The 25,622-nt window shown below is 35.6% G+C and overlaps 2 protein-coding genes across 4 annotated transcripts in view; one reads left to right on the top strand and one right to left on the bottom strand.

The window, feature by feature from the left end:
- LOC123566622 (ubiquitin-like modifier-activating enzyme 6) overlaps window positions 1–3,475 on the bottom strand; it is a 78,936-nt gene extending 75,461 nt beyond the window's left edge. Inside the window, exons 1-2 of one of the 2 annotated variants that reach the window (XM_053549701.1) lie at window positions 3,376–3,475; window positions 985–1,044 (exon numbers count right to left, since the gene is read on the bottom strand). In XM_053549701.1, the coding sequence (XP_053405676.1) occupies window positions 985–1,022 (38 nt within the window). In that variant the 5' untranslated portion in view covers window positions 1,023–1,044; window positions 3,376–3,475. Of the gene's footprint in view, window positions 1–984; window positions 1,045–3,192; window positions 3,308–3,375 lie in introns of those variants that run through there. The other variant, XM_053549700.1, reaches the window with a different exon arrangement.
- A 64-nt stretch (window positions 3,476–3,539) lies between these two features.
- Window positions 3,540–25,622, top strand: part of LOC123566621 (microtubule-associated protein futsch-like) — a 57,604-nt gene continuing 35,521 nt past the window's right edge. For both annotated transcript variants that reach the window (XM_045360896.2, XM_045360895.2), the window contains exon 1: window positions 3,540–3,732. In XM_045360896.2, coding sequence (XP_045216831.2) covers window positions 3,600–3,732 — 133 coding nt within the window. In that variant the 5' untranslated portion in view covers window positions 3,540–3,599. The remainder of the gene's footprint in view (window positions 3,733–25,622) is intronic.

The following is a 25,622-nucleotide window of genomic DNA, read 5'->3' as shown; positions in this document are numbered from 1 at the left end:
ATCCTGTGAGGTTTGGTGACTCTAGATCAATTATTTCTTGAGATATGCACGACACAAAATGTTGAAATTTGAATGTACTGGCATAGGAACAGATAATGGCAACACTAAATGCTCCCCAAAAATTTTGGGTGACACAAAAAGATCAAAATATAAATTACCTCTTGCTGTGTGTAAACATCTGCAAACCTTTAGTTGTTTTACAACTAATATACAATATATATATAATATCTGAGATGAACAACTTCTAAGTATATATCATGTAAATTAACATTATGCACCATGCAAGGTAGTTTAAAATTTCCATGTCAGGTGGATCTTCAAACTTTACAAATGAATCTTGTTACAAAATTTATATGATTTTAACAGGAGGACCTCTCACTTCAATCTTTACTCGTGGATTTTGCTCAGTAGTGGATCTAGCAAAGCAGTTTAATCTTTACATGCAGATCTTGTCCAGTACGTACAGTTCATAGTTAAAGTGTGGATCTTCCAAAGTAGTTCATATGGTTGCCAATGAGTTTAAAAGTTACATAAAGTCACTGAAATTGCCAAGTAGACCACAAGTTGAAACTATAAATGTGGAACTTGGCAGACTGTTCATACAAATAACATGACATTGTTATGTGTGGACTGGGCTTATTTCAAACTTCGCATGCAAGTCTGGCCCAATAGGTAAAACTTAACACCTGGATTCTGCCGCATTATTCAAATTTTACAGTGGATTCTTCTGATAATGGTCCTCATGAATCTTTCAGACAAGTTAAAAAGTTATTAAAGTTTTACTTGTGGACCGTGTTTTAAAAGCGGTTCAAGTTTAACTGAGATTGTTTTTTCAGTAGTGCAAATTTAACTTACATGCTGGTTTTACTATGCAGTGCTTAGCGAAATCCATGTGTAAAGTTTGAAATTAGTCCTTGAAATTTACCCATGTAGTGTAACAACAAGTAATGTAAAAGTCACATCTTAGTATTATAAATCAGATACCTGTACAAGGAATCATCAATCTCTACCTCTGTTGCCATGGTTACTGATGGTATCCTCAGCCTGTAATAGAGCAATTTAACATGATTAATCATTTAATAAAATAATATATTTGTAATATATATATTCTTTTTTTATAAGAAATCCCGATAAGCCAAATGTGTAAGGCTATGAAAAATTAGGCTTCTCAGTGGACAAACGGAATGAAAAAACGCACTTGTCTGCCGGCCCGCCGTTAAAAAGTCCCAAGTCAGACAAGTAGGACACCCCTACTTTATCATGACATTAGGGGTTCTAACTGACCAATCAAAGATCTGCATTTTTGAGTACCTGCCAGTTTCCACTTGGGTATAACGAAGTATATTTACAATGAATATATAGTGTCTTTAGAAATACATATAGCACTATTTTAGAAATCAAATTAAGATTTTTTGCTGCACATGCCCCAGATGATGCTACAAATAACAAAACTTTCAATTTTCATTAAAATGTTATATGGATTTAATACCTTTCTTTTGAGATTTTACACAAGGAATCTATGATAATGTCCGAGTAAAATGTAATCACTACCCAAGTGAAATTAGTATCATACATGTGATCTTCCGCGCGGGAGGGTCAAAATCCCGATATTTTCACCTTGCCTCCCGTCTCCCGACCAAAACCATATTTCTCCCGCTTTTCAAAAAAAAAAAATAAAAAAAAAATAAAAAATCGTATTAGGACTGGGTTATTTATAATTGATAATTACCGAGGAGTGCCAAACATGTTTACACAGTAAATCAAAGTGTCACCGACTGTTGTGTATTATACATATTTGACACACATGTAGCTGGAGGAAAGAGTTGTTTTTTCACAGATGAATTGTTTGTGTTGATAAGGGATTAGAAAGCAAGTGGGCCTTTTACCACTGTCCACTGGACCGAATATCGGTCACAATTCAATGCCATATTAGGCTGCCAGGTTTTTACATTTGAAGCATACAACTCCCAATATAAAATTAAACCTAAACTGGAATATAATTTTAATTATTCTAAGAAAAGTTTGTTCCGTCAATAAAACAATAAAATTATAATTTTAGAGAGACCCTACATTTTAAAAGGGTTGTTATATTGTTTTTTGCAGTTATGCCAATTTTCTTACAATGGTTTTACATCAGATTAAATTTCTTATAAATATCTGGATTACCTGTAGTGAAAAATTGTAAAATCACACATCATATTAAAATGTATGTAAAAATCATCAACTCTATTTTATGGTTATGATGGTAATCTCATGTTAATGGGCATTTACTGATTCTCTTTAATATTTTTGTAATAATCATAGTATTTTTTTATAAATCGAAAGAGGGTGGTAAGGTAAAACATAGGCTTCTCAGTGACAGACGGACTGAAAAAGCTTTGCCAGTAACTGGGGCCATAAAAGTCCAAGTCATGAAGTAGACAACCTATTATCTTTACATTAGGGTTCTAATACCAACAAAAATTGATTTTAAAGAGCATCCAGTTCCTGTATTAATCGAAGATATTTAGAATGAATTTATTCTTTGGAATACATTACATTTTGAGAAAAAATTAGATTTTTCTCAATTGCCCACAGATTATGTCGAATAAAAAACTTCATTTTTAATGATAGATTATACCTTTCTGAATGACACAACAGTATTAGGGATGTCGGAAATTAATCAACAGTGTAATTAGTATCATTCCAGAATGTTTCGTTTGGACATGTTACAATTTATAAGGAATATAACAGCTAGCGAATTTAAATCAAAATTTCATTTCTATCTATCTTCGAACACTTGCTTAACTCCCCTTTCAGATGTTATTAGCAGGTGCGCAGTCAGTGCAAGAGAAAGATTTTTACAAAAGTATTGACAGTGAGATGTCAAAGTGAAAAAGTGAGACTGAAAAAGAAGTTAAAAGTGTTAGGTTTCTTGCAGGGGAAACACACATTATTATAACATGAATATGCTTCATATAAGGCCATATATTACCAGAAATTGAACCTCTAGGCACTTCCTCAAATCAATAGAAATATATCAATTAATTTTAAATTTTCTTTTTAGCAACTCAGTATGCGACGACCCTGAACTCCAATAATATGTCTGCATACATGATGATTGTGTTCTTTTTGGTGATAAAAACATATAATATATGAATTTAAAAAATCCGACAAAATTAGATTAGAAAAGCTACATTAACCAGTTCTTACATTTTTGTGACGACAAAAAAAGTTGGGATATCCGAGAAAGAGTGCCCGTCCGAAAGATATACTGGTTTTCATAGCCAAACTATTTTTTTGCTTCAGTTTCAGAATAATGACAACCTTGGCTAGTATATACGATTTTCATATGCATATTAACTATCAAAACTGCATCTTTATGTTTGTAAATACCTGAATTTGCCTGAAAACCCTCACGTTCACTAAAATTGTGCAATTATTCTACTTTCGATATTGATTACCGGCACCGGAAACGATGCTGAGTTTTGTATTAGGACGTTTGATTGGCTACTTGCAAAATGTCCTTGATTCTATCCAATCAAATTACGCTATACAAAGATTGTAGCAGTGGAGTGATCGACAGCTGTCTGACTCAGTCATTTTGCTACAGAATTGCGATGGATAACTTGAATTCGGAAGGAGGGATTGATTCCCAAAGTGGTGCAGTTAAAGGAGCTGCACTTTTACTTGTGATCGGTGAACCCTTTTCAGAGGAACATAAAAAGCTTATTCTTGGAGAGATTTCTAAAGGTAGGGCATTTGACATTTTTGAGCCAATTATGTAGACGGTGCGACCTGTAATATCTCCACTGAAAAAGTATCCCATTTTTTTGTCTTGAGCAGGGTTGTAGCTTCCTAATTATAGACTGTTGCAGAGTAACATGTTATGTTATTTAATGAAATAAAAAAGAGAAAGAAAGGAACAAGATTTTGTTTTAAATTCTTTGGTATAGACAGTAAAAATCTTGATATTTGCACAAAAAATAGTTACAGATTCCCCTTCATTTAATGTTCTGTGTTCTACATATAATTAGCCCTTCTTAATGTGACATTTTAATTCATTTAGTGATTCTTTCAGATGCTAGCATTCTTTGAAAGTGGTATTAAATTACTCATAGCTGTATCGTTGTCAAAATAATTCGCGTCAAAATTACTAAGCTGTAATCGCTATGATTTATCATTTCTTACAACATTATAAATTGCATTTCATTCTATATATAAATGTAATTCTTGCATATGCATACAATCTTGTTTTTTTTTGACTTGAGGAGCCAAGTTACTGACCAATACCAGTATCATTGGACTATCATAATCATATGTCTTAAAGAAATAATTATTTATATATTAAATACTGGGTACTGTTACATGTTTTCTCAAGTGAGTGCTATATGTACACAGTATTTTGTTTTTAGATCTAATGTTTTTATGTTAAATTTATAGAAATGAGAGAGACAACTTGGAATAAAATTATTCTCTTTTTAGATATTATAGGCTTATAGATAAGAGTTTTTGCTTACTCAAAAGTTGAATGCAGTTTGTGCTGCTTGTTACAGTAGACCAGAGATCTGAAAGGATCTTTGATGCCATATTGACAGTTTGGAAATGGCATGCATTATTAGAACAAAAATCTGGTGAAAATGACACAACTGTTTCTGTATGATAAAAAATTAAGATATATTATTTGACTAAGTGATTGTTCCATTAAAATTGTTGTTAATATTGCATTTAATTAGAGATTTATTATAATAGAAAGATCTTAAATGAGTTTATAATAATAATACTAAGCCATTTTTAAGGAGAAAAATATGACTTATTATTTAGTAGAGATGATGAAGATACTTTTTATACCTTCCTAGTGTTTACTTCTGGTATCTACTTGAAACCCGAAATGCAATTTATTTGTGAAAAAACATATCAAGTGGAAGCAGGCATAAAAGATTATAAATATATGCAAATACAGAGGTGCTCTAGACCTTCAGAGAGTAGTATTTATTTTTATGAATGTTTAAAGTTTAAAACAATTTAAAGAGGATACGTTAAAAGGAAAAAATGGAGAAGGAAGTTAATGACAGATAAATAAGGAAGATAATTCACTTTTTTGTCTGTTGTTTCAGCGATCAATTTGTAAAGTTATATAAGATGTACAATGGATGTTTTCTAGATGAAAATTGTTCGAGCTGTGTCACTCTCTCTTGCTTTCTTTGTTGGAAACTTAAGTTTTTGAAGGTTTTTTTTAGGTAGATTAGATATCCTTGCTTTTGCATAGATACACCCATAACATAATCGGTTATGCATATTTAATTACTTCTGAAAGAAACGAATTTCTAGGGAAATATTAGGTCTGCATGAAGCAGAGGAGTAATCTCCCGAGGAAACTAATACTGAAAAATATTGAATTGTATTGGCAATTGCTGTTGCCTCACCAGGTTTTTACACTGGCTGTTTTTCCCATTATGAATGAGTCATGTCTGATATCACTGGTTTGTCTGCAGCTTTATCAGTAAGCTCTCATGCCTTTAATTACCAAATAATCATTAATAATAGTTAACACATCAGTGTTAGATTGTGCCATGATTAGGTCAATATAATTACCGGAGTACTCTGTATATTGTGGGTATTATAGTCATAGCATTTGTAGGATAGTTGAGGTAGGGTTCTGAGTCTTACCTTGTGTGCGCGCAATATTTATGCTCACAGCTAGTAGTCTATCATTGAAGATCCATATACTTCTATCATTGAAGATCCATGCATATACAATAAAATACAATACAAAGATTTTATACAAGGAACATCGGGGAAACCTACAAAACCTGGCCACGTTTAACCTCTTTACTATTGGGACCTTCGTATTTAACCAAAAAAGCTTCCTTGTATTCTTTTTTTTTTTTTTCAAATTAAATTAGATTTTGACAATTTAATAATAATTTAAGGGCTAAAAATAAGGATTGGAGGGTGGGTGTCTAGGAAACCCGTTTCTTATCCTGTTTCTTCCCCCATGATCTCTTGAAAATTTACTTCTATCAGTTTAATTGAGTCTGAAAGAATACAATATAGCTGCATGTAAGTCCATTTAATAAAACTGTCTGGATATGATTTGGATTTGCACTTTCTGTTGTAGATGGTTTTGCACTCGTTTGCACATGCAGAATGATGTTTTTATAAATTCTGGTTTACACACTTCAAAGCAGGAAGCCTTATTTATATTGGGGATTGGGTGTGGGGGATGTGGTGCTGGGCACTGGGGCAGTCTTCATTGAAAATAAGTTAACATTGCAGATACATTGTATGGGGGGCATTTGAAGCGCACAATTTTACTCTTGTAACTTCTAGTCAGTTTTTATTTAAAAAGAAAATAAATAAAGTACAGACATAAATTATTTCATGAATTTTATGGGCTAGTGGTTTTGATCATGGTAGAACCCTGGGATAAAACTTTGGGTATCACAATGCCCCGAGGTTATAAATGAAAAACTTGGGAAAGATATTTTAAGGGTTTCAACAAACTTAATTTTACTTAATATTTCCCAAAGCCCATCTTTAAAGTGCCCTCCTTGAAATTCAGGGAGTGGGGGTTGGGTGCATTTGCACCTCTCATACACCTTTAATATTATTTTGTTTTCATAGAAAAAGTATCTAGGGTATGAGTATTGACTAATTGCTTGTAATGAGACTAATGGTACATTTTCCCCCCAAGTACTAGTATTTTCTTTGGAATGAGCAATTTCAGGTTGCTTGCCAAGTTCTATTTATTTTACTCCAAGGAGTGTGCATAATGCTTGCTCTCTTACACATGAAACGTAACATTTGGATTGATTTTACAATTATTGAGAGAGAGGGTCTTGTACACAGCTTGAAGTAGTTATGTATATTTTATGACTCAGCCAGATGTAGTATGCACTATACACAATATTTTCTTGTATGATTTAACCCACTTTTTTTATGCTGTAAGGAGAATATATATCATTGCTGGAGTTGGAGCTTTTTTCCGCATGCCAGAGTTGTGGGATCTTGAATAAACACAAACAAACATACAGCTAAAGAACGGTGTCAAGGGTATTTCGACATAAAATGAGTTAAGTGTTGAATTATTAAGCAGGTTTTAACAGGTTCTGATGGTGCAAGGACATTCAAATTTTTTCTCTTTATGTTGTGCCTGCCTTCCCCACTTTTTAATGGTGATGTTTCCTTGTTCCATGTTACACCATGTATGTGCAAATCATTTTTGCTCTCTTACTGACCTAAGTACATCTTACAGTTTTCAGTTTTCTGTCTCCCATGTTTTTGTATATACAAAACATTTTTGCTTGCTTACTTGCGTTAATACTGTGCTCAGCCACGCTGGGGCACAAGGGTATGTGTGCTGCCCTTTGTACCAAACTCGTGTCCATATCAAAAAAATATCTTTAGGGGCATGGTACATGTAGTCAATATAGATAGGTCTTGTCGAAGAGACATCAAGAACAAATTTGTTAGGAAATGCAGGGTTCGACACTAACGGTGTCCCGGGGGCCCGAGGATCCCAAATTTTGAGGAGGAACACCAACTTCTAAAAGCTGGGATTCCGGCTGGATACCTATTTTTTTGTCAATGATATCCAAAAAGTAAAAGATTACCTGTTTGAAAAATATTTTAGGGCCAATATTTTAATTAATAATCAATCGCTTTATTTTCGTTCTTTTCTCCGGATGTTTACTAACTCAAAATATGGGATTTCGTCATCATTATTTACGTACAAGATCATGTGGTTACTATTTAAATATATCGGGTACTTTTCAAAGAAAGACACCGGGGTTTTTTCCTACATGTGCACGACGCTACGTCATGGAAAATTACTGAGAAAACTGCTTGCAACTGGCCGGTTCGCGGGACTTTCCTCGTTCTAAAAATAACCATTTAACATCTAAGTATTTTTAAATGTTTTAGGTCATGAAGGTCACGCGTGATACACGCAGATTTCCCCTGAACAACAATTTGTGTTTACGATGGCCTTACACAAAGAAGTATAAAATATATTTATTTTTATAGCTCTTTGCCTTACATAACGGGAAGTGTTAATCAAAACAGAAGGACCGCGGCTTCCAAATATTTTATGACACCCCAAGAGTTAATTGCAGCGGAAGTCACCCGTGATGTACCGACGTTTGATCATCAAAATATTACTTAATAGTATCTAAAAATATTTTAATTTTTAGCACAAGAATACTGTAGTCGGTTACGAGTCTTGATCTCCGCGATCTTTTTGCTCTTTCAGAAATTTTACGATCCGTTATTTTTGTAGTGTTATTCAGTTTGATGGGTTTTTTATTTATATATAACTACTTACCGATTCCGATTCGGAAGATAAGTCTATTAACTATAAATCAAACTTTCAAACATCAAAACGAAATTGTATATGAATTTCAATGTGAAAGTAATCCAAAACAGAATTTTATGCCTAAAAATATAATTCCCTTACTTTAACACTTTATATCTTCAAACCTCAAAGAGAAACTACAATAAATTTTGTATCATCGCATTCATCGGAAATATAAATGCCAGGTAATATTAAGATTTTATATTTTAAAATATATGAAGAGAAGTCAAGAATTTCAAGATTTTTTTTTTGATATTATAATTTTTAGTGGTTGTCACAACAGACTTGACAATGATTATATCTATAAGATACAAGTATATCTATAAGATACAAGTGTCTCCAAAGTCGAGACCTTGTCTTGACATTGGCAAACATGTAAATTGATATCAGTTTGGATACATTCTTCTGTAGGAGTTAAGGTGTCAGCCACTCAATACAGAGGTTGCGGGTTCGAATCCCACTGGGGTCACGGCCGTAACTTCTCATAAGACACCTGTTGTGATTGTTTTTATATATCATATTATGAGGGATCCCAAAGCCCAAGGAGGACCCCCAGATTTAAAAAGTAGAGATTCCTTTGGGAACCTTGTTCAAATAAGTTAGTGTCTAACCCTGAAATGTCTTACATGTATGTCTACATCCAGTAACTATAGTTGCAGTGTAATGCACAGATGTGTCATATTTGTTTGGAACAAATAATAGCTACTTTAGTGCAAAATGACTAACCATTTTTGGTGTAATATTGTGATGTAATTATAATGACACCTTGTGTTCAAAACATTTTCAAGGATGTCAAACAGAGATGGCTAAATAAAAGTTACTGTCACATTTTACCTCTTCTTTGAAACAGTGGAATGGTAAACGTCAGTGATGTATTTTATGTTGAAATATAGATAAATGCCTTATCTGATGATCTGTAGAGAATTTATGAGCTTTTTACTTAAATGTATGTGTAGAACAATAGTTTTAATTTAAAGAAACAAAATGGTTTAGCCAGCGGATTAAGGTACATGAAAATGAAACTTGAAATTAGGCATAATGGTTTGACAAGAAAAATGTCACTGTTAATGAGTCAAATTCAGTTAGGCTGTGGGTAAATTTAAGCTGCTTCTCTTTGAACCATGCTCTGCTGTTACTCGGGGCCTCCGTGGCCGAGTGGTTTAGGTTGCTGACTTCAAAAGATTTGCCCCTCATTGATGTGGGTTCGAGCCTTACTCGGGGCGTTGAATTCTTCATGTGAGGATGTCATCCAGCTGGCTTACGGAAGGTCGGTGGTTCTACCCAGGTGCCCGCTTGTGATGATGTAATGCCCAGAATGGCACCTGGGGTCTTTGCCCCCCCCCCCCCCCCCAGTGTCAGAGCTCAGAAAGTTGCCATATGACCTATAAACCCAACAAAATGTACCGGTATGTAGGGGTATGGATACTGCTGTTTGTACCATTCTCTTCCTCTTTACACAAATATGTATATAGGGCCATTAGGGGATAGGCACTCTCATTGTTACATACCCCTGGCTATCACACAAATATGTCAATAGAGTCATTGATACTTCCTGTTGTCTCATGCCCCTCACTGTCACACAGACTTGTATATAGCGGAGTAATGGGAGCTCCCCTTTGTGCCATACCCCTGTCTGTGACACAAACATGACCGTGAGGTTTATTTGTGCTGTACTTAGATTTCTTATATTTGTATAATATTTGGCAAGAATTGTAAGTAACTTGCACTTTTACATAAATACAAATTGTTTATACATCCACTTTGTTTGCCTTAGGAAAATAATGTTGTATAACCATTCATCTTGATCCTGAAACTCAGGGTAATGTTTAAAATGCTGTTAAGATCTTAATAGGTTTTTTATCTCCAGGAAGAATGCCTTATCAGTTAAGTAAACTAATGATATCATGCAGGTATGAGGTTATGATTGGGTTAAATCATAGTATCATATTTTTGATATATTGGCCAAGAGTTCCACAGGTTTTGAGGTATAACAGACATTTCCAACATGGAGGAAGCTTCATGTGTCTGGCACTTTGATCTACAGGAACTGGGGTAATGTGCCAGACTGTGAGAACATGGTAATTGTGTTTGTTGTGCCAAGTTTTCTGTCACAAGGTTTCTCAGCAGAGAGCAAATATTGGTATTAGTGGTTAATATGACCCTGGCATTTGTCTTGTTTTGATCGTGTACAGGAATGTTCTTGTCTTCATGTTTTACCAAAGGGCATTGGTTCTTACCACATGAATTAATGCTTGCAGAGATGTCTGCAGTCTTCTTCCACCATTAGGGGACCTGCATGGCTGAGTGATCATTAATGTTGCTGACCTAAATAACTTGCCCCACATAGATGTGGTAGATTCGAGCCTTGCTTGGGGTGTAGAATTTTTCGTGTGAGGAAGCCATCCATCTGGCTTACAGAAGCTCGATGGTTCTACCCAGGGTGCCTGGAGGGGCACTTTGGGTCTTCGTCCACCATCAAAAGCTGCCATATGGCCAATAATTATGTTGGAATGATATGAAATCCAAATAAAACAGAAATCTTCCACCATTGAATTTCAGTAGTCACGTCCAGCATGACGGTATCGTGAATCCTGTACAGTCAGTGAGGTATAAGCTGCTGACTATGAATTACTAGGCCGTCAACAATGTCGGCTTCATCAGGGTTTTAGGGTAAAACTATGTTTTTTCCCCATCAACATAAGGTAAAGCCAGCATATTTTATGACAGCGTTTGAGGTATCCACTTGTCCAGACATAAAAAAAAAAAGAGTAGAAAATCGACTTGAGGAGAGTTGAACCTGCTGTAGCACTCATCTTGCAGTGCAATTTATTCATCAAAAACTTAAAAGTAAATCCAATAAAGTCAGAGCTATACAGAAGTTTGATACCTAAATGATGGAAAATGATGACTGAATTTTTTGTTAAAAAGTGTAATTTCCATCAGTTTCCAGTATGGTACTGCATTATGAACGCATAAGCCAGATGATTGGTAGTCCACGACAAGATTCCAGTATGTTCTAGTAGACTGCAGATAAAAATTGTTGTTCCTTTTCAACTTGCTTTCAAAGAATTTGTTGAGTTCTGCAAAACAAAATTATCCAGTTTGCAAGTTAACTGTGTCCTGAATTTCTTTCTTTCTTTCCTGTATCACCTTCTTCCTGAAGTCACCTCCCATTTCAGCCATTCTCCCATGTCACATACCTTTTTCCTTCCTACTTCAGACTGAAGAATTCCACAGTAATTATTCCTAATTGGAGTCACTAAGACTTGACAAGACACACAATTTCCAATGAATTCTAGTTCATGCAATATCTCTGGCAGAGAGAAAGTAAGAGAATCAATATGAATCAGTAAATTCCATGAATAATCTCCTGTCAAGATCATTTCTAAAGATAGGCTCATTGAAATGCTCCCCTAGTCAACCAAGAGGCATGGTTGTATTTACTATCCTTTTCTCTTGACTCTGTCCTGGCTTGTTCAAGTCATAGATAATGGTGTATAATTATATACAACATGGTTTCTTAAGTGGAGGTCAAATGCTTGCTCATGCTCATGGGTTATCTTAGTCATTTTGATATAGTTTTTTTTTAGAAAACCTGGTGTGCTTTTGCCAGATTTTGTTATAAGAACTCTAAAAATGTTTGATGTCATACCCAGGATGAACTAGTGTTTTGGGACAGTCATGAAACAGCAATAAAAGATTCTGGTACCAATATGGATACGTGAAGTATTTCTTTCACAGCAATTGTGTGTGTATCACCGTTCACCAATGAAGGTGAATTTCAAAACATATACTCACTGAACATGCTAGAATATCGGAAGATAATGCGGAAATCGATTAAATCATTTTGAGCATTTTTCAGGAAATCCCTGGTGCCGTGTACAAGGACTTTCTACACATGTTCATGTCTTGAAATTACATAGATGTAACCTTCCCATTGTATGAGAAAAAAATGCACCAAATGTCTAGTTTTTGGTACAGTTGTGTGTGAAATTACGTAACTAACGAGAACCCTCCTGGGAACCGACTAAAGCCAAAGAAACTGAAATTCATCTCTATAATTAGTACAGGTCCAGCATAATTATGATTAGAATGTTATTGAATTACAGTAAATCAATAGTTAAATGCTGGTATTGTTTATGGTTCCATGAGGCCACAGGGTGATTCTGAGGACAGACAGTAGACGGATCAATATTACACAGACATTTATGTTAATGTTGGGTTTATCTTTCATTGAGATTATTCATTCTAAAAATAGGACTGATTTTCTGCCATGTTATCCATGGAATCAATATTTTTTTTAGGAATAGAAGAGAGAAATTTTCATTTGCATATTTATTTGAATACGTTGGCCGCAATGTTGGAGACCATGTTTGGATCTAAAGCTTCACACTGAATTACTAGTAACTGTTGTTCCCTGGCATTCCTATGCTGTCAGAGGTTCACCAAGACAGCTTTCTTGGTGTTTTCAGGACTGATCCTGATTTCAGGCTTTTGACTGGCAGAATTATGTCTCCCACCACACAGTGGTGTGGGAGACATATTGATTTACTCCAGTCTGTGTGTCTGTCTGTCTGTCCAGGCATTTTGGAGTAACGGCCCTTGAATTACCGAAAAATCCGCCTTTTTACTCTTGTCTGCTCTCTTAAGTCAGACATTTCTCATCCGATCTTCACCAAACTTGAACAAAATGTGTTTGGCCATGAGACCTTAGCCAAGTTTGAGAACTAGCCAAATCTACCCAGGCACTTTTGATTTATGGCCCTTGAATTACTGATTGGATCCACTCGTTCAGACGATCTAATTGGATCCACTCGTCTAAACCATCTAGAGAAACTAGACATTTTTCATAGTGGCATGTGGGAGACATGCGCTTTTCTTAAAAGCATCTCTAATTTCCATATATAAGAAAAAGGATATTTCACATTTTAGAATTTAGATTTTCAGTCTTTCTGGTTTTTTACTCAATCCCACGCCTGTGAGGAAAACAAAACTTTCGTCAAATCACTTCTCAAACTGCTTGTCAAGTTCTTTTGTGACTGACTGTTATCATTGTTTGTCCTCCTGACAGTGACCTGTGCTTGTATAGCAACTCTATGGCCGTATACAAAGGACATGACCAATGCAGGACTGAGAAGCCTCCCTTACTTAAAGGTCAGTTTCAAGGGTTCAGATACTTTGTTAGTTTTTGTGGAGTTTCCTATATACCGTAGATACCCGTGTATAATGCGCAGTTTTTTGACCCCCGGGACCACCCCCGAATTGTGGGTGCGCATAATACACAGGTATAGACAATTTTCCAACTTCAAAACAAGTTTGTTACCGATGTTCGCCATTTTGGTAAAGGGAAACTACTCCCCGCGCTTACTGTCTCCGCTAAAATCTAAGATTGCCGTTACGTTCCGTAAAACATCGAATTGTTTATTTTTCTTTCAAACAAAATTAATTTCATATAAATTTAAAAGTATTTTGACAAAAGAAATGTTTATAAATCACAAAAATTATGTTACTAATTAAAGATCGAGAATTATCTTTAACCGAGATCAAACTGTGAACAACATAATTGACACGAGGTGACACGTTGATTGCCGGTAATTACTGGCTTTATGATCGTGACAAAAAGACTATCACACCTTTTGTTATCAGTTTAAATTGAGAAGCTCATGTCATTTTGAAAGATACCATTCCGAAATATTGAATCAGCTGCTATTTATTTATTCAAAATACTGAATTAAAAAAGGTAAAACAACAAATATAACAATAATTTACTGGTTTTATTTTCGAGAAAACAAAAATCGATAGTACCGTGAGACCGATGCTGCTCTCCGCCATGGAGATAAAATTTATTACCGGTGTCGATGTAAACTCTACTTTCGTTTTCCATCCACCTCAAAATTGACCAAAATTTTTTTTTTTTTTTTTTTTTTTTCCCAGGATTTTGGACTAAGATCGGGGGTGCGCATTATACACGGGTGCGCATTATACACGGGTATCTACGGTAAACTATTGCGGTGTTTGTCCATTAACTTTATTATAACGTATTGCGGTATTTCATATATACACACTTCAGTGGCAGATAACCATGCAGGCATTTTTTATGCAATGCCCTTTCTTTCATTCCTACAAAATGGCTTGTTTCTATCAATAAAGTAAAATAATAACATGAAATACATAATGCAGTTAGTATTTACTGCTATAATAAACATTCTCTAGGGAATAGAGAAGTTACTGAACCTTGCTCTATTAATTAGGACCGTAATCTGGTTGCCATATGGTATTGATATTTTTCTTCCAACTTTATTAAATATTCACTGCAGTATTATTATAAAGGCCATCTCTCATCCTATAGTTTCTGGTCTTGCTAGAGTCAAATACTGGTACCCTGATTTTTCGTCCTTTTTCAATGCTGTTTTAGTCGAATACAGGCACCATTCTAACTGTAACCCCTCAGATTTTAGGGTTTCCTCCTTGACTCGGTCATTACAGTATGACCTTTCAAGGGTAGACAAAAATACCTAATACTTTTAATGAGGTTCGGGATACTTGTGTCTTTCAGTGTAAGGCACCGAGTGAACACTTGATTAATAATTTTAAATTTGGTGTTCATTAGCGAAATATTTTTCATCCTTACATGTAAAACAAATTTATTTTTTTCTTTTTATCATGTTTTTTCATTGGTTTTGTCACATGCATTGGGTAATGTCAAAATCAGAATCATGATGTCACAATGTTGTTATGGAAATAAATTTAAATTTGAATTTCTGATTATTTATGATTTTATTGTCGAGCCCGCTTGCGGTGAGCTCGACTTAGTCGTCACTTTTGGCGGGTCGGTGTATGTGCGTCCGTGCATGCGTCCGTCCGATTTTGTCCAGACCATAACTTTGACATGCATGGACCAATCCTGTTTATATATGGCATGAATGTTTACCTCAATGAGAAGGAGTGTCATGCGCAAACCCCATGTTCCTATCTCAAAGGTCAAGGTCAAAGGTCAAATTGAAGTTTGTCCGGAGTATTTCTTCTTCATGCATCGTGGGATTTTGATGAAACTTGGCATGAATGTTCACCATTATGACACGGAGTGTCATGCGCAAGAACCAGGCCTCCTAGATCTAATGTCAAGGTCACACTTGACAGCTGGCGGGCTCGACATTCTGCCCGTGGGCATACTTGTTCTTCCAAATGTCAAGTGTACTTCTGTAACAGTGAAATTTTTTTGAAGGTGTTGTATGAACAGGTTGTACCGTATTTTGTAAATTCAGACTTCATAAGATGTATTAGGGCCATTATTCAAGTTACTGATCTTAAACTTTTTACAGACCCTATTTAGAAAGCCTACTATTTAAGGGGCAGCATGCATCTAGTGTGTAAGGTTACATGTTCTGTGGGCACCATGACTAATCCATCATGAATGATTAAATGAGATTGTGGTCATATCAAACAAACATTTTGTTTATTTGTTTTTGATAATAAAATGCTGTAGGGCAGTCACAATTTTTTTTTTTTTAATCTAATATTTGTGTTTAAATCTTGTGATGATAGGAAACAAGGTAAGATATCAGCAGGAAAATATTGTTAGCTCACATGTCACAAAGTGACAGTGTGAGCTTTTGTGATCGCGCAGCGTCCGTCGTCCGTCCGTCCGTGCGTCCGTGCGTAAACTTTTGCTTGTGACCTCTCTAGAGGTCACATTTTTCATGGGATCTTTATGAAAGTTGGTCAGAATGTTCATCTTGATGATATCTAGGTCAAGTTCGAAACTGGGTCACGTGTGGTCAAAAACTAGGTCAGTAGGTCTAAAAATAGAAAAACCTTGTGACCTCTCTAGAGGCCATATTTTTCACAAGATCTTCATGAAAATTGGTCAGAATGTTCACCTTGATGATATCTAGGTCAAGTTCAAAACTGGGTCACGTGCCTTCAAAAACTAGGTCAGTAGGTCAAATAATAGAAAAACCTTGTGACCTCTCTAGTGGCCATATTTTTCATGGGATCTGTATGAAAGTTGGTCTGAATGTTCATCTTGATGATATCTAGGTCAAGTTCAAAACTGGGTCACGTGCCGTCAAAAACTAGGTCAGTAGGTCAAATAATAGAAAAACCTTGTGACCTCTCTAGTGGCCATATTTTTCATGGGATCTGTATGAAAGTTGGTCTGAATGTTCATCTTGATGATATCTAGGTCAAGTTCAAAACTGGGTCACGTGCCGTCAAAAACTAGGTCAGTAGGTCAAATAATAGAAAAACCTTGTGACCTCTCTAGTGGCCATATTTTTCATGGGATCTGTATGAAAGTTGGTCTGAATGTTCATCTTGATGATGTCTAGGTCAGGTTCGAAACTGGGTCAGCTGCGGTCAAAAACTAGGTCAATAGGTCTAAAAATAGAAAAACCTTGTGACCTCTCTAGAGATCATACTTTTGAATGGATCTTCATGAAAATAGGTCAGAATGTTCACCTTGATGATGTCTAGGTCATGTTCGAAACTGGGTCACGTGCCATCAATAACTAGGTCAGTAGGTCAAATAATAGAAAAACCTAATGACCTCTCTAGAGGCCATATTTTTCATGGGATCTGTATGAAGGTTGGTCTGAATGTTCATCTTGATGATATCTAGGTCAAGTTCGAAACTGGGTCAACTGTGGTTAAAAACTAGGTCAGTAGGTCTAAAAATAGAAAAACCTTGTGACCTCTCTAGAGACCATATTTTTCAAAAGATCTTCATGAAAATTGGTCAGAATGTTCACCTTGATGATATCTAGGTCAAGTTCGAAACTGGGTCATGTGCCTTCAAAAACTAGGTCAGTAGGTCAAATAATAGAAAAACCTTGTGACCCCTCTAGAGGCCATATTTTTCATGGGATCTGTATGAAATTTGGTCTGAATGTTCATCTTGATGATATCTAGGTCAAGTTTGAAACTGGGTCAGCTGCGATCAAAAACTAGGTCAATAGGTCTAAAAATAGAAAAACCTTGTGACCTCTCTAGAGGCCATACTTTTGAATGGATCTTCATGAAAATTGGTCAGAATGTTCACCTTGATGATATCTAGATCAAGTTTGAAACTGGGTCACGTGCCATCAATAACTAGGTCAATAGGTCAAATACTGAAAAAACCCTGTGACCTCTCTAGAGGCCATATTTTTCATGGGATCTGTATGAAAGTTGGTCTGAATGTTCATCTTTATGATATCTAGATCAGGTTCAAAACTGGGTCACATGAGCTCAAAAACTAGGTCACTATGTCAAATAATAGGGAAAAAACGACGTCATACTCAGTTCAAAACTGGGTCATGTTGGGACAGGTGAGCGATTCAGGACCATCATGGTCCTCTTGTTTTTACTGAAGTTGCCTGCAAGTCTGTTGCAGTATTTTGATGTAAATATACTGCCATGAATTTCAATATGAATGGCTCCAATCAAGTATTCAAACATTTAAAACTTTTAAGCAGAATAAAAAAAAATGTTGTTTCATCTTCCCTCCTGGGGCCTCCATGGCCGAGTGGTTAAGGTCGCTGACTTTTAAATCACTTGCCCCTCATCGATGTGTGTTGGAGCCTTACTCGGGGTGTTGAATTCTTCATGTGAGGAAGCCATCCAACTGGCTTACGGAAGGTCAGTGGTTCTACCCAGGTGCCCGCTCGTGATGAAATAATGCACATAGGTGCACCTGGGTCTTCCTCCACCATCAAAAGCTGGAAAGTCGCCATATGACCTATAATTGTGCCGATGCGACGTTAAACCCAACAAAATAAATAAATCATCTTCCCTCCTACTCATTTTGCTTTTTTAAAAACTCAATAGACATCTAAGGTTGCACTTAGCACTTTTAATTAGGTATCTACTACTAGGGGTGCAGCTGGCAAAGAAAATGTAAAAGAATACATTAAGAATAAAATGTCTCGCTACTGTACAATGCATTAATCAGGTTTGATATTAGTGACCAGTATTATATATCTTGTAACCGTCTACGTATTGATGATTTGCAAAACTTGTACATGAACGAAAAACTGCCTCAGTAGCTTGATGGTAGAGCGCCAGCTTCATGAGGGGAGGTCATTGGTAAGCAGCCCAGCTGCGTCAAGCCAGCTCAGAACCATCTTACAGGAGCTTGCTTCTTCTGAATAATTACCTTTATATAGCAGTTCCTTGCCTAAAGCAGTCAGTCAGCTAACTTCACAAGTTGACTTTTTATGTTCCACCTGTCTAAAGCAGCCAGATTGCGTCATTCACTTGGTTGATACTTAATACAAGTTTGACTGTGGACTTTATCACTAAAGTGAGATAACAAAAATACTTAATACAAGTTTGACTGTGGACTTTATCACTAAAGTGAGATAACCAAAATAGGCAAGTCCCCCCCCCCCCCCACCCCACACACACACACCAAAAAAAAAAAATTCTAATCAATTTATCTGAATTCAGTCCACGAATCAAAATAAAGCCACGAAATTTCATTCCCACGCCACGACATTAAATGATTTCACAGATTTATAGATAAAGGTGATACATCATTGTCTATAATGATGATCAAATTTTTTCATTAGAAAATCATAACTAAGGTTGAAAAGGCAAGTTTAAATGTAAATAATGTTAATAACCTGTTGTTTGTTGAAACAAGAAAAAATCGGGTCAAGTTAATGTATGAAGTTGCCCTTGGACATAGTATATATCTACAGTCATTCATAAAAATTCCTCACATACTTTTCATTTAGTTTAGATATAGGGATCATTTTACAGCTAAATGTAGAATAATTGTGGAACATTGCATGACCAGCATTCCATTTGGAATGGTATATAATAATGACAGCAAACTTGGGAATACTGTGATCACTTTAGTGGAAGCACAGGAATTCCAAAATTTGTTGAAACCACACCTTTTTAACAGTTTTTAGTCATTTCCAAATCAGCCGGAAGTGTCAAAAATTAAGGTCAAATAAGCACTGCAATTGTTGATAATAATAGGGAAACTATTAGTATGATTATCTGAGTTTGATACATTTTACCATTTTAACAAGACCCTGTTTGTTTGTTTTTTTTGACTGAAAACTGTTTGGTATTATGCAGCAATTCACTATAATGTTTGTCACAATTATTACGTCATAGCGTCAAGCGTCATGTAGCGGCCTGCTGGAAAAGAAACCCACGCAAAACAGGCAAATATTTGGTGGATGTCATCAAGGCTCCGCATAATAACCTTTAATAATGTGTTTGTATTGAAATAATAGATCTCAAACAGTGATTTGCTCTGTTTGTCTTTGAGATGCGTATTATTATATCACTTGGGCTGGGCCGAACGTCAAACCACTGTTTAGGATATAGTATTTCTAGCTTAACAGAATCGAAGAATTGTAAGTGCTAATAGACGTCAACTTTGGGAACAGACCCCTCCATTCAGAAAATATATTATTACATCAAATCGTAAAAAACACTGTTGAAGTATTACAGTCAATGGATGGCAGATCAGCAGTTTGTACATGACAGCACTGGGATACAATCAACATCCAGTCTATTGGTTTTTTATTGGATTTATGTAAATTATTCACAGCTTCCTAATTCTCTAGGTATGTATGGTATTTGTTAAGTAATACCATATCTACACAGACATGTTGTAATGTTGTTGTAGCGGTGGTGTTGGTGTTTGAAGAGGATTGACAAGATGCCCTGAAGTTTTCTGAAATTTGATACTATCATGCTAGTCTGGAGTTTGTCAGAGCAGCTTATGTTTTTCTTGACAGCATTTAAAAAATGTTCATGGCTATTTTGGAATTTTTTTTTATTTAGCATATAATATTATATATTTTCGGCCATACGTCGACTTTGGTCATAAGACGAGTGCCTTATATGCGCTGTGTTCGATCCGAAAATGGAGAGAGGACCATGACTGTGTTCGGTTATGCAGCCAAAAGTCAACCCTTGACTTCAGAACTAATTATTTGGTCAAAAAACCTTGACGTATGGCCAGAATTATACTGTAATTATCGTGAATGAATTGTACTAAAATCTGAATAAAACTGCAAAGCATTTCATTAAAACATACCTAAGATAATGTAAGTTTTACACTAGGCACACAACTGCAAAGTGGTATTCATCTTTTGTATCCTTGTTTTCACAAGGAACACTTTGATCAGATGTCTTGCAGAGAAACAACCTGTTTCCATCGCAATTGTATTCAATAACCTTTTTATCAAGTTCATTGTTGTCAGAAAGGTCGATCTTTATTAGAAATTAAGAAGACTATATCTTATAGTGTCATATGAGTAATATAACAGTTAAGGTTAGGCCACTACAAAATCTGTAAATGTTCTGAAGTCTTGAAGCTAGAAATTAATTCTTTTGTGCTACATGTAGATGTTTCATGATACTTTTCTTAAATAGTTGGAACAACATGATCAAGTTTCCATGGTAATATTTCTATTTCGAGTGTCTAGACACAAGAAGAAGCATTTAGTAATTCCCTGCACATGGCAAGGATTGTGGAAGTATCGATTGAGTAATTCAGCGTGGAAAACATTGACATATTCAAATTGATGTAACAGTCTGTCCAATCTTTTATTTTTTGTCTTACGTGTTGTAGCTGATATGGCAAATTTCACAGAGCTCAAACCATGTGGAATCCATGTAGAATCCAGTCTCTTGAGTGTTATTTAAAAAAGTAACAATGTCTAACTTGATTTGACTATAGTTAGGTCCCATAAGGCTTTTTTATTTTAAGTAAAAAAAAAACAGATAAACCAGTAAGGCCTTTATTTTTTGACTGTTCGTTTTACAAACCGTGGAATTGCCCAAGTGTTTTAGGAGGAGGGAATAAAATTAAAAATAAAATTTCAAATCCCAGTTTTATTTTACTGTAGAAAAGGAGTATAGAGTAAAAAATAATGAATAATGACAGAGGAGAAAATAATAAAATAAATTGATAGAAATTCCCCGACAGAAAATAAAATTCCCCAATTTATTTTGTCGTAGTAGGGTTTGTAAAACGAAGAATAAAAAAATAACGGCCTAAGTGTTGTCAAAATGGTGAGTATACAATAATGACATGATTAGAAAAGCATTACTTTCTATATTGCACATAGACTTATATGATCAGAGTGATAAAGGGAGGTAATAAAACAATGGATTCCATAATGCTTCCTATCTAATAAACCATTTTTGCAAACCTTTTACAAATATTTGAGAAAACAAATATATAGAATATTATAATTAACAAAACTTTAAAATTAGGAAGACTTAATAGCCAGATAGTCCTTTTAGATCATTATTGATATCAGGTACGTCAAATTGGTCAAACTTGCTAACTTTATGGATTTTGGTCATTGGCGATCACATTTATTCCTTGCCCTCATTATTACTTAACACATCCAACGTAAAAACCTTCTTGACAGCTTTTTTTTTTTTTCAAAATTGTAACTCTGGATATTTATTTGGCATTGGCTGTCAAACTAGTTGTTTGATTAAGGTCAAGGTTAACTTTACAGTTGGAAATGGTTTGTGGTTTGAAAAGAAAAACAGTGTTTTTTTTTGGGGGGGGATTTAACTGTATCTTGTTTTGGGATATTACAGAGTGTATTAATTACCGCCCACTTAGCTCAGTAGGTAAGAGCGTTGGTCTACGGATTGCGGGGTCGAGAGTTCGATCCTCGGGCGGGGCGTATGTTCTCCATGACTATTTGATAAACAACATTATGTCTGAAATCATTAGCCCTCCACCTCTGATAATTCATGTGGGGAAGTTGGCAGTTACTTGGGGAGAACAGGTTTGTACTGGTACAGAATCCAGGAACACTGGTTAGGTTAACTGCCCGCCGTTACATGACTGAAATACTGTTGAAAAATGGCATTAAACCCAAAACAAATACAGAGTGTATTAAAGTTTGACAGAAGATGCTCTGTTAAGACAGGGCTTTTTAGTCCTCTTGTGAATATCAGTTGTCATATTATTGTGTAAAATCTGTTTTTATTGTGCTTTTAAAACACCTTTAAAACTATTTTATTGTGCTTTGGTCATACAGAATTGATTGATTTTAAGTAATTGGATAATTTGATGGCATGAATTAGTTGGTGTGGGAGATGTTTTGCAGGATGACTGGCTGGTCTGAGAGTTAACGAAGTAAGTTAATTACAGTATGCTATAATCCCCGAGTTCAATTATGGATTGAGTGATTACAGCTGAAGGTTGTCCTGACAATAATTAGCCAGTACAGTCTGCTTTAGTTACCTAGGGCACTTTCGATTATAATTTAGGCTCAACTGATATCATTTCATATTTGACCTTTGGCCCATGAAATAGCATCGTCTATTATGTACCTTAAACAGGAGAGATTCTGCTGTTACTTCCCCTCATTCACAACTCCACCCAAACACACAACCACCAAGGCAAAGAATAGGGGGTATGTTGATTTGCTTGAAATGTTCGTTCTCTTGGTTGGCAAAATTTAACTGTCCCACAGTAGACTATTAACTTTTGTTTCTTATCAGGAACTGGAGAATTTAGTACTTTGGCTTACACTAACAGTGCTCAAACTTCTTAGCATGATTGCTTTTGGTCAGCAGATGACCACTGTTGTCAGATTATTTTAAAAGTAAATAAAACTTATAATGCAAAGATAAATCTTTCGCCATTGCTTCATCAGTACGCATGCCTGAAAACATGATGAAATTCTACATAATTATGCCATAATGATATGTTGGGATAGCATCTGCCATTTCTTAACTAAAATAGTTTTGAAAAACTGCAATAAGCCAAACACAAACAACAGAAAGTGTGGAGGTTTTACAACAACACTTCGACAAAAACAACAGGAATGCATGCTGGAAAGCCAAAATTAATGCTTGTAGGTAAATATCTTGTCCTGAAAATATGTGTGTGTTGAGTACACCAGAGATCTCTGTCTGCTGTAAGTGAAAGTAAATAATACATCTAACATTCATAAATCAGGTCAGAATTCTTTTGTTTGTATTAGATATGTTGCTTCTTTGAATACCTAAAACCTTGAAATTGCAAATATGTCCAGACAATTAGCAAAGGATAGCAGCCCAAAAAAGAAGGGGTATTGCAGTTGCTGTGATCTTTTTAATATCACTAAACACAGTAAATGTTACTGGGAAGGCGACATAGTTTATTGCTTTTCCTCAGTGTTTTATATGTTCTGTTAGGTTGAACTAGTTCATACTTACACAGGTTTTTGCCACTGGAATGCACTGTAGATTTTGTATGAAGATCTGAATTTTTATATGCCCAAAGGGACATATTATGTTAGGACGCCAGTGTTCATCTGTCTGCAATTTTGTGTCCGCTCTAACTCTTGAACCCCTTGAAGGATTTCGAAGAAACTTAAAACAAATGTTCCCCACATTGAGACGATGTGCTGAGCGCACGTTTTGGATGGCTTGCTTAAAGGTCAAGGTCACACTTAGCGGTCAAAGGTCATTTGACTTTGTATGGTGTCCACTCGGTAACTCATGAACTGCTTGAAGGATTTTAAAGAAACTTGGCACAAATGTTCACCACATCGAGACGACATTCAGAGTGCATGTTTTGGAAGGCTCCCTTCAAGGTCAAGGTCACACTTAGAGGTCAAAGGTCATTTGACTTTGAATGGTGTCCACACTGTAACTCTTAAACTGCTTGAAGGATTTTAAAGAAACTTCAGATCAAGGTCACACTTAGGGTAAAAAAATTCTTGAGTTACAACAATTTAATATTCCCTCATAGATAGACTGCACTTTCTTAAAGAGTACTTACTGCCAAATTCTAGTGGTCCTTGGCCAGTGCTGTGCACTCAGTGACCTTGGCCATTGCTTTGCATTGGTGTTTTTAGGCCATTGTCCTAGGCTATTGCCTGGCACTTAGTGTCCTTGGCCATTGCCTGGCACTGGGTGTCTATGGCCATTGTCAGGAACTCAGTGGGGTTTTTTTTCCAATGCCAGACACATAGTGTCTGTGTTGCAAACAATATGCCATTTCTACAATGCCATGATATTGTTTGTATTCAAACTGAGAATTCTGTTTCATGTGGCATGTTTTGTAGTTACAGTTTTACGAGTGTATACTGTTAAATCACGTATTTGGCTTGTCTTAAAGTCATAGTGTCTGTGTTGCAAACAATATGCCATTTCTACCAATGTCCATGAATACATGTATGTAATTTCAAACTTGAAGAATTTCTGTTTCATGTGGCATGTTTTGTAGTTTACAGTTTTACGAGTGTATACTGTAAAATCACGTATTTGGCTTGTCTTAAAGTTTGTTAATTACAAAATTAGAATTAGTTCTTGTAGTAATGTCACATTTATGGCCAGGTCCTGCATATATTTGAACCATTATAACAATATTAGAAATATTTATTTTCGCACATACAGACAGTTTATGAATATAGTGAAAATAAATCCTCTTGCAAAACTGTTTGATTTTTCAGCAATCATTCAGGGAAACAACCACATGAAACAGACTCTTAGCAAAATTAATTGTAACAGCCCAGCCATATGGGCGGAAAGTGTTTAGAACCGACAGGTGTTCACCAGGTGTGATCACTTAATTTAAAGAAATTTGCCTTAAATTTTCATTTAAAATTGTAATTTCATGTGACTGTTTTCTACATTCTTATTGAACACTCCTACTTGTGTATAGGATATAAGTTTCAAGCAAGTCACCACAGTCGTCTGAAAAGCTTCGAGTTCCAAATCACAGTTTGTTCAAATTCAAATTTGAACACTGAAACAGCCACTGACTATTCAAGTGTTTTACACTACCTTCAAGTTCTTGAAACACTTGTAAAATCTAATTTTGCTATTAAATACTTAGTATGTTTACTTAAAATGAAGCATTTGATAGAATTGTTGAACTTATATAAGGAACTTGGAATTATATGTTAATTGGGGTTATATTAGAGTCAAAGGCACCCATCCGTTTGTCTGTTATGCTGTTATATATCACTGAACTGTGTACTGAATTTTCAGATAACTAAATATAAAAGGTTCCCCCATCGTGTTGTGACTGGAACCTTATATGATTCAGATTCAAGGTCAAGGTCACACTTAAAGACCAAATAGCTTGAAACATGTCAGCTCCAATCTGTGTAGATGTTCATGCATGACCCAGGTCACTAGGTCCAAGGTCAAGGTCACTCTTCGAAGGCAAAAGTCAAATTTCTCTTGTCGACTCAATATCTTACAAAGTTGTGAAAGTAGTTTTTAACACAAGTCATGCAGAGTGCACATACCAGGTCTCTGGATATAAGGTCAATGTCGCGCTTGAAGGACAAAGTTCATGAACACAACAGTT

Source organism: Mercenaria mercenaria, chromosome 8 (genome assembly GCF_021730395.1).
Source record: "Mercenaria mercenaria strain notata chromosome 8, MADL_Memer_1, whole genome shotgun sequence".
NCBI classification, from domain to species: domain Eukaryota; kingdom Metazoa; phylum Mollusca; class Bivalvia; order Venerida; family Veneridae; genus Mercenaria; species Mercenaria mercenaria.
The sequence above is the reverse complement of the archived record's forward strand: the minus strand, read 5'-3'. Positions and strand labels throughout refer to the sequence as shown.